At 48.4% G+C, this 13615-nt stretch overlaps 1 protein-coding gene across 1 annotated transcript in view; it reads right to left on the bottom strand.

Moving 5' to 3' along the window:
* Positions 1 to 3197: 3197 nt before the first annotated feature.
* Positions 3198 to 13615, bottom strand: part of Tshz1 (teashirt zinc finger homeobox 1) — a 71898-nt gene continuing 61480 nt past the window's right edge. Inside the window, exon 2 of the mRNA XM_036204978.1 lies at positions 3198 to 7778. Coding sequence (XP_036060871.1) covers positions 4558 to 7778 — 3221 coding nt within the window. The 3' untranslated portion in view covers positions 3198 to 4557. The remainder of the gene's footprint in view (positions 7779 to 13615) is intronic.

The raw sequence follows: 13615 nt of genomic DNA on the forward strand, positions 1-13615 counted from the left end.
GTAACAAATACTGCAAGCACTATAAATTAAGGTATGATTATATTAGACAATTAATGAAAATACCCAAAACTTAAAAACAAAACAAAACCCTGCCCTGTGTAGTAGGGGAAGTGGAGCAGGTTGGGGCTGTCTTCAGGGCTTGCCTCCTCTAGCTTGCTGTGGGTGTTTGGGCCACGTGTGTCACTGTACCATGAGACAAATTCCAACTACAAGTACTGGGTTTTAAGGATGTGATCAAAACCACTTACAAAAATATTGAGAGGAATAGTGAAAATCTATAAATGAACCTAAGGGTTACTTTTAAATTTTTTAACTATTAGGTACTTGATTGTGTTAAAGTACATCCCAATAAGATTTCAAATAATCAGTACTTAAAAGAATCAAGGAGAGATACACAACCCATCAACTGCTGGGCAAGAAAAGAAAGGAATTATGTTCAGTGTGATCCCTATTTTGTTATAACACTGAAATGTGAGCAGCGATTGTCTCTAAATGTAGACAGTGGTTTTCATTTCCTTATTTTTGTTGTTCAGGTTTCTGGGATGAGTGTGTCTCTTCAATCTCTGTCATCCAAGTTAAGCAAGAGCTCACGTTCTCTTCAAAACAGCTTGTACTCTTCCATGTCTCTTAAGTGGATAGTTTCAACAGAGTCTGCTGCCTTCTACGAATTTATAATAAATAACGAAATACGATACCTCAGTAAAAATACTTAAATTATTATTTGTGTGTCCTAGTTTCTAAGAATTCAGCACTGGCTAAGATGTCATTTGTCTCAGCTCAACATCTTACTTTCTTTTTTTTAAATTCAAACAGAATCTCAGCATGTAGCCCTAGCTAGTCTTGAATTTGCTATGTAGCCCAGGCTGGCCTGTGACTTGGAGATCTACCTGCTCTGCCTCCTGCGTGCTGGATTTCAGGTGTGTATGGCAATGCCCAGCTAAACAGATTTTTCAAGATTATCAATCACCGAAATGGAAAGCCATAAGCTGTGTGTGTATGTGTGTCCATATTCATGTGTATGTGAATATGTGTGTATGTGTGTGTGTGTGTGTGTGTGTGTGTGTGTGTGTGTGTGTGTGTATGTGTGTATGCATGAGGCCAGAGGTCAACCTGGGAAGTCGTCCTTAGACATCCCATCTGTCACCCTTAGATGTAGTCTCTCATTGGCCTGGAACCAACTGATTAGTCGAGGCTGGCTGGACAGTGAACCCCTGGGATCCTCCTGGGTCTGCCTCCCTAGTGCTGGCTTCTATGAGCATTGCTACCACATCTGACCTTTTCACATGGGTTCCAGAGATGAGCAACTCTGGCCCCCATATCTGTACAAGCAGATCTCTCTTACCTGACTATCTCTCCACCCATAAGAGACACACATCTTAAAGTGTTTCAACATTCCTTTTTCCGTACACTATTTAAATGCTAATTTCGCTTACATAAACTGTTGTCTAGTGTTATTTCAGACTTTATCCCACCTCAAATACTGACTAAACAACAGCAACCCACATTCAGAGAAACAGCTCAAGCTTTTAAAACCCTGCATGTGAAGGGGGAAAAGTGTTTAATCAGTCATTAAACCTAACGGCCATACTGCAGATAAGATGCAAACCATGAATATTTTTGCATAGGCACAACTGTCAGCCTGACCCAACAAGAATGCCAGACTAAAGGAGCAGCCATCTGACTTCCCTACCTCTTTCCACATCCCAAGGATACAGGTAATCTGCCCCCACCCAACCACTTTCCTCAGGGTTGAGGGATGAGGAGGGAGGATCTCATGGTGCACAGAAACCTGTATTCTGGGACTGACAAATGGTGGTGCTTGCCCCGTACAGTGAAGGAATGGTGAGCCTTTGATTTATCCCTCAGGCTAATCTATTTGTGTCCGTGTGTGCGTGCATGCACGTACATGTGTGTGAAGGTCAGAGAACAACCTTGGTCCCATTCTTCCTGCACCATCCACTTGTTTTTGAAGGCAGCGTCTCTCACTGGGCTGGAACTTACCAAGCAGGCTAGGATGGTTGGCTGATGAGCCCAGGATCTGCCTTTTCCCCTCCTCTGCTGCTCTGGGATCGCAAGTGTGTGCTTACCACCCCTGACTCTGCGCACCTGGCTCTGGGATCCATCTGGGGGGGGGGGGGGCTACCTTGGCAAATACTCTACAACCTGAGCTCTCTCTCCAGCCCTCTCTCTCTTTCTTTCTATCCAACTTGAGTATCTGTGTCACTGGGCATCCACTGTGCAGTTCCAGTTATAAACTCACAGCGAACGTCATTTTGACTTATTTTCCAGATCCAGCAGAAGATAAAGTCACCGAAGCTTGTGACCTCTGCAGCCACAGTTGGAGGTGGCTGGCTGGAAGGAGGCTAAGACGTCTGCTTACTATTACTGCTCTGGTCACTGCCTACTGCCTACCAACCCAGGCCAAACTTCAGATCTCCATTTTCTAGGGCAATGCTCTAGCTCATCACCCTATTAAAAACAAAACAAAACAAAACAAACCTCCTGGGCCTTTTCCTGGGACCACATCAGAGTCTTCCACCTGGGGCCCATCTCTGGTACCACAATAAGCACTCGGGGGCTCAGAGTCCAACTTCTGTCCATGACAAGCCATGTGGGAAGGATGCAGGCCTGCCCATTGCTGACTGCTCTCCAGGTCTGCAAGTGGGGCTGACAGGGACCTGGTGCAGAGCTGTGAGGAAGAATGGGCTCACAGAGTATGACCTGGTACTGTAGAAGCACACAGTGATACGAAATAATCTAAAAGCACATTTTTAAAAGCTCACACACCAGGTTTTCCTCTTTGCAGCAAAACTAATTCCCAGATCCACAGGGCCTGAGTTGCCATGAGGCCTTGCCTGCTTCCTGGCCACAAAGCCCAGGCGTACGCAAGGGGCTGATGACAGCTATTTCTAACAGTTTGCAAGGATTCTCTGAAAGAATCACCACAGTCCATCCAGGGACCAAGTGGCCATCACCAAAGGACTGAACTCTGGGAAGCCTTGACACCCCGTGGAGGTACAAATGTTAATTATCACTTTTAAATATCCAGGACTTCTCATTGGAATGAAGTGTGTCAGCACACAAATCATGGAATGATGAGTCTGAATAAAATTTTTGTTGGTTGATTGCATAAGCAATACCTCTTATGGCTGAAATAACATCTCAAAGGGAAAATAATGACGACATGACAATCTGTATAAATCAAGAACTGCGTGTGGGTTTATTTTACATTTGAGAAAACAGTGGGTTTAATTGTGTGAACCAAAATGTACTGTACAGTATTAATGACGGGACATCAAAATGTATAATTAATAGTGCATTGCTTGCTCTGTTTTTATTTATTTATTTTTGTCTGATAGTTCCTCTGAGTACATGCATCTGAGAAGATGCAGGTGCCAGTAAAATTTCTCTATTTAAATCAAGCTGCAGGAACTAAATTTTATCCAAAAGTTGTGGTTTTACATTATATACACAGAAATTTAATATAAAATGACAATATAAAAAGTTAAAAGAGAAAGCATACAGCCAGAAGGTACAAAGAAAGTTGAATAGATTAAAATGATATGATACGTAACATACAGGCGTGTGTAAGCTGACGCTGGCAATTCACAAGGAAAGGATCCAACATTTGCCCCATTTTTTTTTTTGTTTTTTTTCTGTGTTTTTTTTTTTTCATTTACCAATGCATCACGCTATAGAAAGGTCAGCTGATACCAAAGCTTACATTTGTAAATAACTATAAACTGCAGTATTTTACAGGAACAAAAAAAAAAGAAGAAATAGTATTTTTTACACATTTTTTAAATAATAAGCTTGCATACTTTTTTTTTGCCAAAAGTGGCATTTTTCAGCATCCAGAGGGTTTGGGCATAGTGGCAACTGGGGTGTGCGTTGTTTTTGTTTTGAACATATAAAGTTGTGGCTTCCTAACCCCGGGAGTCCCAGACAGCTCTCTGTCTCCGGCCGACTGCTGCATGCATGTCTTCTCACAAACCAGTCCTGCATATAAAAGCTCGTTTTTTAATTATTAAATAAGTTTTGTGTCTGACACAGCTTTTGATCTGAATGAGATGCCTTTAAGCGCCTTTTCCCCCTTTTTTTCTCTTTCTTTTTAATTTTTTTTTTTTAATTTTTGAGTGAAAGGCACAGAGATAAAGTCCTCAAAGGGTTAAACTCGACACTACCAGGTCCTGTGACCTTTATTGTCATGGCAACTTCGTAATTTTAGGATGTCTCTTGATCGCTGCTATTTGTATCTTCCTTTACCGCTAAACAATGTCTCCGAGCGTGCCCCACTATTTCCTACAAAAGATAGCTTAACATCAAGAAGGGACGCCGAAAATAAAGGTCAGACTTTGACTCACGGAAAAAAAGAAAAATAACATGCACAGATCAGACAAAGAGCATATAAATATAACTACAAAATATGTGTAAGAAAAACCAAGTCCAGATAGGCAGTTCAGCAACAAAGGAAAGACTGATTTCAGCGGCTCAGGCCTAGTGCAGCACAATCAGGATGGTAGTGCAATGTTCCACGGCCCCTTGCACACCTGGACACTATTGCTTCTCCAGCTCGGTCACATAGATCAGGTGGTCCTCTGGCGACTTGCCGTGTGTCTTGCTAAGGTGCAGTTTTACTGCATGCTTGCTTGCAAAAGTTCGGTTGCAGAGCTTGCATTGGAATGTGGAGCCCAGGTCTTCCTCAGCTGACCCCAGTGGGCCCAGAGTCTTGTTGGCGAGGACTTTGGAGACGCTCTGCTGCTCTTGAATCTGACTGAGTGGCAGCTTGGAGAGGTCCTTCAAGCTGAAGCCCAGGTGCGTCTCCAGGTGGCTGATGTACGTGGAGGCAGTTCTGAACTGAGAGGCACAATCGTTACAGAAGAACACAGGATGCCCTGTGTCAAGGTTCTTAAGGAACTTTGTTCCCCCTGTCCTCCGCAGCTGGTACTTGACATTGGCCAGCCAGTGACTGATGGTGGTCATGGAGAGGCCCGTGAACTTGGAGATGTGCACCCGCTCCTGAGGACCCAGGTCCGACATGATGTACTTGCCTTCCGCTGTCTCCCGAAGGCTGGAAGCAAACTGGGCCTGAAGGATGAGCAGGTGCTGTGGGTTCCAGTTGGACTGACGCCCCTTTCTCTTGTGGACAGGTGACAGCTCATCCAGGGCCTCCTCAAAGCTGCTGCCATCTGCGTCCGACTTCTCCGAAACCGTGGAGGGTGTGGAGGACTTGGGAGTCAGACGGCCCGTGAGGTTCTTCACCATGTCTGAGATATCCATGAGGGCGCTCTCCCGCAGAGGCGAGGACACAGCGTCGGCCACACCTGAGACCAGGGGCTTGTTCTTGGACTTGGTCAGATCGATGGGCTGGTCGCTGTTCTCATAGTAGTAGCGATCGATGGCATCGGCCTGCTTGGCAGGGGTCGTGGGGTAGGTGGGCTTATCCAGCATGCTGTTGCTGATCTTATAGAGCATCGCCAGTGGGTCCAGAGAGGAGCTCACAGGCTTGGACACCTTCCCTAGGTGGGTGTTCATGATGGACTGCAGAGCACTCAGGGGGTTGATGAACGAAGGTTCTGGCGAGTGGTCTGTGATGATACCCAGGTTGCTGCAGCCATTGGTGACCTTGGCTTTAAGAGGCTCTGTACCATTTGGGGTATGAGCCTCCAACGGACCCTCCTTTTTGGCCTTCCCGGTTTCCACATCTAAGCCCTTCTTCTGTGGCTTGCTCCCAGTCTCCTCTGACTTAGGAAGATCTTTATTCTCCTTTGCCACGGGGGAGGTGGCCTTGACAGGAGAGGCCTTCTCCTTCTCAGTGGGCCTCTCCTCCTTCTTCACACTGACCTTGCCTGTGACCTTCTCTACTAACTCCTCCATGGCAGACACATTGCTCTTATGGGGTGGGGGTGTAAGGCTCCCCGGGGAGTGCAGGAGGGCATTGTGCTCTGTGGAGGACAGTGACTTCCCACTGCTGGCATAAGATGGCTGTATCTGCACGCTCTGCACAGCTGGCTGCATCGGCTTCACTGTGCCCGGCAGCTGGTACGCTGCGTGGATGCTGGGGTAGCCACCCCACGAGGGCGCACCATTCTGGGCTTTACTGATGGCCGTAGACACAGTGTTCTCAAGCGACTTCAGGATATCTACGCCCCCCTTGGGGCTGTCATCCAGGTCTTCCTCACGCAGGTACTGATAGAGGGTGGTGGGTTCAAACTTCTCAGTGGTGTCTTCCGTCTCCTCCTTGATTTTTCTCTCTGCATCTCCAGCTGCTGGAGGAGCTTTCTCCTTCTCCTTCTCTGGCTCTTTCTTTTCTTCTGAGGCTACAGAGCCTACAGGGGAGTCCGGCTGTTTCTTGATGCTAGAGGCAGGCAGCCGGGTGTGAGTTGTCGGGGGCAGGGGGATGGACTGGATCTTCTCTTCTACCACAGGGTCCAGCACCAGCTGTTTTCCTTTCTTGGAGGCTGAGGTTGTCACCTTTAAGAAGTGGCCAGTGACCATCATGTGGGCCGTGAGCTGCTGCAAGGTGTCGTGGGAGCTGCCACACTCCATGCACTTGAGGATCTGGGCTTTGCGGGCCTCAAACTGCCACGTGTAGCTAGCACCGTTCTGGTAGCCGTAACGGTTATTGGGTGTGACATACGGGTTGGCCGTTTTCTGGTCCTTGGATGACTCACTCAGTGCAACCTCAGTGGCCATGCCTGTGGGCTCCGGGGAGCAAGGGGATGCCAGGTCCTGGAGCGCTCGCTTCTTGGTGGATGGGACCAGTTTGGTGATGGCTGGCACGGGCTCCTTCAGAGGCACTTTCTGGTAATGCTTTGTTTTAATCATGTGGACGCTGAGGTCTTGCAAGGACTCGAAGGAGTGTCCACAGTACATGCACTTCAGTACCTTCTGCGCATCCTCCTTCCCCTCCATCTCCATTAGGGAGCGCTTCCTGGGCTTGGACCAACGCTTGGTCTTCTCAGAGTCCTTGTCCCGGTTGTCATCCCGGTAGTGACCCGTCTCGTTCATGTGCACCGTCAGCTCCACCAGTGTGTCATACGCCGCGCTGCAGTCCTTGCACCGGAACTTGCTGGCCCCTGTGAACACGGAACCATACAGCTTGTTGTTCTGCCTATAGAGCTGCACTGTGCTAAACAGGCTGGGCTCAGGCAGCAGCCCATACGATGAGGTCTGCTGCAGTGTCTTGGCCAGGGCGGCCTGGTGCCAGTCATACCCGGAGCTGCTGCTGCTGCTGCTGCTGCTGTTACTGGTGGTGCTGTTGTGGCTGGTGCTGGTGCTGCAGCTGGTGATGGCCGTGGTGGCTGTGGTACAGGCGGTGCTGGCGGTACTGGTAGGGGGTGTGGGGGTAGGGGTGGAGCTCTCCTTCTGGCTGCCATCATTGTTGCTGGTGGTTGAACTGGACTTCTTTAAATCCAAAGCTAGGCTGGACCAGCAGGACTCTGAGAATAAGTTTGCGTACACGGCTTTGATTTGTGCCAAGCTGTCCTGGGGGTAGGAGACAGTATCTGGACACTGTGGCTCCTCCTTCTCGTCTCTGGAGGAGGAGCTTTTGAAATGGGCCAGCTGGTCACTGCTCTCGCTGAAGGGCGAGCCGTAGCCGGCATCCTGATTGGTGGCAGTGCTGACTGGGGAATTCTGATAGCTCTGGGCCTCTTGGATCTCTGTCTCTTCATTGCACACGAATTCGCTGTCCTGAATGTCCAAAGGCAGCCCACCGTCCTCCACGTGTTCCTCATCTATTTCGGCTGCCTTCAGCTCTTCCTCGGGAACATAAGCTAGGGGAGAAAAATGAAGCACAGTCAGAAGGAGTAAATCACCTTCAAGGACGCAGCCTCCCCAGCAGTTAGGTGATCTTTAAAAAGATGTTTTTCAGCCAGGCTCCCAGACTACAAGGCCACCTCAACGTCAACTCCATGTGCCTGCCCACTGGACCACAGCAGGCCAGGAGTAAGGCTACACTGAGACCATCCCCCACAAAGTGCAGGACTTCCTAAACTTCCACACTGCTCTCTCTAACTTCCTTTCTCCCTGATCTCCTTCTCTTCTTCCCTCCCTCCCTCCACCCCTTCCTTCTTTCCAGACAGGGTCTCAAGTAGCCCAGGCTGGCTTTGAACTCCTGATCCTCTCGATTCCAGCTCCCAGATGCTAGCATTACAGGCATGCAGCACCAAACCAGCACCCCCTTCTTAAAGACAGTTCAGTTGCACTGAAGACAAACAAGGAATACCAACACTGCCCTGGGGGACCCCTCCCACGTGCTCTCCTCATTAGACTCCCCAGCCCCCTGTGATTTCTATATGGCAAATTTGTTGAAATCAGGAGGGGCCCAGCTCTCTTTTTAGAACAATATATTTCCCAGGCAATATTCTATGGTTTCCATAAATAAAAACACTCCTTCACGGCAAGCAGTAAAAATAATATGGTTTTCACTAAAAACAAACACTTACCACATCTAGGACAAAACACAGTGCTACCTATGAAAGACTGCCAGAGGGTGACCAAGGCCACTGTCACACACCAAGACCCAAAGCAGCATCATACTCACAGCTAAAGGAAGAAATAAGGCAAACATTCATCACACGGACAGATGTGGTCATCCACACCACAGAGCATCATCTAGTCCTAGAAAGGAAAACCCTGACCCCTGCCCCTGCAAAGACATGGGCGAGCCTCGAGGACAGCGTGTGAAGGAAGGCTGGCTGCTTACAAAGGACAAATACTTCCTTGTGCCTTCATGTAAGGTCTGTCCAGCAGTCAAGTTCACAGACACTGAAAGACAGTGCTGGGTGGCAGGGCCAGAGTCGGGGTGAGGTCAATGGGATAATGATGTCTCATGGCTACAGTTTCACTTTTGCAAGATGAGGAAAGGTCTAGTTTGGAGATGAGAGTGGCAGCCCAGCAGCAAGAATGTTCTGGAAGCCACTGAACTATACCTTGAAAATGGTTACAATGGTCACTTGGATGCTATGAAAACTTTACCTTCATAATTTTTAATTAGGAAAGGCAGCAGTACAGGCCCCAATGGCTGCCACGGGCGTAAGGCTGCCTGCAGGGCTGCAGGCTGAGGCCACACAAGGTGCCTTGATTCTTAACTAAAATCATTTTAAATACTTTGATATGGGACATAGCTTGCTACTGACATATTTCACCACCTCCTAAACTTAATTGAGCAATGTGCTCACTCTCTCTCTCTCTCTCTGTCTCTCTCTCTGTCTCTCTCTTGCTCTCTCTGTCTCTCTCTCCCTCTCCCTCTCCCTCTCCTCTCTGCCCTTCCTTTCTCTGACAGAAAAACTAGGTGACCTAGTGTTTCATGAAAAAGTAGGGGATTCGAGGTTGAGGTATTCTCCAACAAGCCCCTATTAAAATGCACTGACGTGACCTGCGAGGGGCGTCTCATTAAACATGATCATTCATTATCACATTATCAGAGCCAGATCCTAAGGGAACATGGCAAAGAGCACAAGCATTTCCAGACAGGAGTGACAGGAGGGACAGAGACTATCTCTGTGCCCCAAGGGAGGATGTGCCAGGGGTGGGTGAAGCTTCAACACCTGCAAATGAAAGGCTTTAGGCTAAGGAGGAGCAGGCACTCACAGGACAGGAATGACTGCCCTATATGCACAAACACACACGACAGTGCATGCAGTCACATAGCATGTGTGAGCTCATGCATGACAACACACGTACTTTTCATGTATATATGACCATGCATATGACAGTACAAGCATAGTCACCCCATCTGCATGAACACATGCATGGTCATGAAACACAATACGACAGCACTATCATTCCTGTACACACAGGAACACATGAAAGCATATGCATGATTGCTCCTGCACATACTTGACAGCATATTCACAGTCACTATACTTACTATATCTACAAGAACACATGTGATAGCACATATATGATTATACCATACATGTGGATCCATGTATGACCACCCCACATGTATGAACATACATGTGTGATCACATGTGGCAGCACATGCATGATCACCCTGTACAGAGAAGCACACATATATGCATGCACAGTGAGAGACCATTGAATCTGCCACATGGAGACCCTGAGGCCCTGCAGAATACCTGTGCATGCTACCTCTCTACACCTAGCTCAGCCCACCTCTGTGGACAATCCCAGAGCAGGCAGAACATACAAGTCCTTCATAGCAGCGTGGAGTAGCAGTCGGTTAATGAACCAGGAATTACAATTCTGCTAATGCTGCACCACTAGTGTGAGAAATGATCAACAGTGTGAGGCCTCTGACTTTGTCTATGAGCACAGTAGTAGTGCGCAGGGTAGTGCGCCACATAATTCTATAGCCCTGCTAGAAAATGGAAGACCTGCGACATCCTAAAATGACTGCCAGACTCAAAAGAACTAAATGTTTAAGATACCCAGTTCTGGAACACCATGCGGAGAGACACCCATAAGGCCCATTTTCCCTCACGGGAAGCGGGGCTGGGCTGTCCTGCTTGGAGAAAAGGTGACGGGTATGGGCAGTGGCTGGAGTCTGGACCACAGTTATCTGGTATTGGCAGCCTCTTCCCACGCCATCCTACAAGTGTGCTTGGTCCAAGCAGAAGTGTAGTCACAGGGACCACACCTTTTCTGCCCTCCTTCCTCCAGGTCTGCTTGCTGAGCCTCCCAGACTGGGCTGACATGTAAATCACGAACCCTCCCACAAAGCCAGCACAACAGGCAGTGGCATGGGGACATGGAACAGAAAGCACACAAAAAACAGGGATCCCTACCCCAGGAGCCATTCTCTGAACACCACTCCGTCACCACCAGGTCTCTGGAGGGTGGATGTAGGAGAGAAGAACCTGATCCTCAGAGCTTATGTCTCAATAAAGCAGGGTAAGCATGTCAGGGTGAGGGAAGGGACAGTAGGCCACCATGGAAGCTGGGCCCTTGATGGCCAGGTTTCTCTGTCCCACTTAGCTCATCCACCTTGCAGACACCCCTATATGGAAGTGGCTTCTGTTTCTCCTGCCCTGCATATACTTCTGGGAGTGGCAAAGGTCCACAGACCTCAGTGCTGGCATCCCTGTGGACCCTTGCTGGCTCTGGGACTCCCCAGTCTGTCTCATTACAGTCTAGATGACAGGCCCTGACTTCACCCTCAAAAGCCCGTAAGCCTATGACCACCAAAGCCTTCTACAACCCCTACACTGATCACCACCAGCCTGGAGTGCCTCTCACCTCACAGAGGCTGCCAGTGAAAGGCAAGCCTGGGCTGCCTTCCATTATTTTCAGAACCCTCATGTCAGGCACAGACAATGGCACTAGGTGTATGACACATGCCAGGGAACAGGGGGAGCGGTGATCAGCCAGCGGCCTATATGGCTTTGGATTAAGGCCTATGAGGCACCAGACAGTTAAAAACAAGAGACTATCAAATACCCAAGGCAAAAAGGAGAGAGATTTCAAAATTTGATGGCTTCTAGTCCAAAAACTTTAGTCTAAGACGGTATGAAATGAAGCAACAGTTTCACACACGAAGACCTCCCCACAGCATTGCGGCACAGAACATTTATCAAAACCCAAGTCTCTGAGAGCGAGGGATAGTCTAGGAAACAGAAGTCCACTCCCAGAGGGGAATCAAACGTTAAAAAGCAGGTTCTAGGACACAGCCAGTTAGCACAGTGCTTACCACATAAGGATAAGGATCTGGATCCGAGTTCAGTCCCCAGACCCCACATGTAAATGGCACATTATAATCCCAGCCGTGGGAAGGAGAGACAGGTGGGTCCCTGGGCTCCCTTGTCAGTCAGCCTCAACTAATTAGCCTAATCAGGTGAGCAGATCCTGAGGACAACACCTGAGGTTGACCTCCAGCCTTAACAAGCACATGCATAAACATATACCTACATATGTGCACATGTACACACACACACACACATACACACACACACACACACACACACACACACACACACACCACGATCTAATGACACGGAGAAAGTCAAAGACAAGGAAATCAGAACCAATTTGTGTGCGCAGTCCAATGGGGACCCTTTTCAGAGCAAGTTAATGGTGATTTCTTAAAGCTAATGGATGCATGAGTTGGTTGGTTGGTTGGTTGGTTGGTTGGTTGGTTGGTTGGTTGGTTGGTTGGTTTTTTAAATGATGACTGGAGTGTCTCCTGGTAAATACTGATATTTCCAAAATCTTCTCCAGAGTTTTCCATTCAGTTCGTTCACATTAGCTACTGCATGCCATTTCTGAGATCAGCTAGCCATACGTATCGTTCCCTGAGCACCCACTGGGTATAGCCACCAACAGGTCTAAGGGGCACAGAGAATAACTTTTCCTACCGGGCGGGAACATCGGAAAGCTGAGTTCACCATTACTCTCCCTTTTCTTTAATGCTGACCAATAAATCAAGCATCTGTGGTCCCTCCCAGGCTGCCCAGCATGCCCTCATCCACCTCCCCTGTCTCTCCTCATTCCATGTCCACTCTGAGTGGCCCCTTGGAAGGCAGCTGCAGAGTCTTCCAGAGAGGCAGCAGGTAGCCCACTCTTCTGGATTTTAGCTGGTGAGGCTCACTCCAGCCTTCACCTCTGACTTCACACTTGCCCTTGTATCCCATGCCCTCCCCGTTCCTTTACCCAGAGGCCTTCTGCTTCTCAGCTATTTCCCGTTTGTCCATGTTCTCTAGCGTACTGTATCTATTTTTAATTAGTTACTTTTTCACCATGACGCATGAGGAAGCACAAACCCTTGAGTGACAGCTGGGGACAGGCCTGTGTCTTGCAGCCCAAACCACTGGATACCTTTGCCCAGTCGTTTGAGGCCACCCTTCAGATCTTTGACCTTCCAAAGCGGCTGCTGAGAACTCAGCCAGCTCCCAGCTCCACCTGTGAGCACCTACACTTCGAAATGCCAGAGACAGAGTTCTGGCATCCCGAGCCAGAAGCCTAAGAATCCAAAGCCTGCAGAATTTCCTTTCGAAGTTCAACACCTACAGAGAAAAGGATGGCCGATGTCACAGGATAAAGGCCATGAAAGAATTCCTTAGCCTGGATTCTTCAGGCTGACCACAAGAAGGTCTTCCCATACTATGACTTTAATAGCCACCAAAGCAGGCCTGTCTCAGTCAGGGAGGGATGCACCAAAGGGCCCCAACTCAATACCAGTCATGCAAAAGGAGGTCAACCCAGTGACCCTGGGATTTGGGGGTGATCTAAAGAAAAGGGTGCTCCCAGGATGCCTGGATATGGAGAAATAGGGTGCACCTATATTGGCTGCACGTGGTCTATGACCAGTGTAGTTCCCTACTAAGGGACAGCCACCTTACCTCCCTTTAAGGTCAGTCTGGCACAAAGAGAAGAAGGGAGAAGAACAGACTCAAGGCTGTTGATCGCCTGTTGATCCTAGTAGACAGGGTAAGCCCAACACACCAACTCACTCCTTGGGGCTGTGACTCCTCCCCAAATGCAACCATGGCAATAAAGCAGTTTTAAGGTTACAGGAATCACTGTGGTCATTACGCCCAACGCTGTGTTTATCTGTTGCTATGGCTTGAATGCTTCTGTTCCAAAGAATTCACCTATGAATTCTAATCATCAGTGTGAGGGGATTAGGAGGGACTTGAGGAGGTGATTA

This window comes from Onychomys torridus, chromosome 13 (genome assembly GCF_903995425.1).
Source record: "Onychomys torridus chromosome 13, mOncTor1.1, whole genome shotgun sequence".
Taxonomy (NCBI): Eukaryota; Metazoa; Chordata; class Mammalia; order Rodentia; family Cricetidae; genus Onychomys; species Onychomys torridus.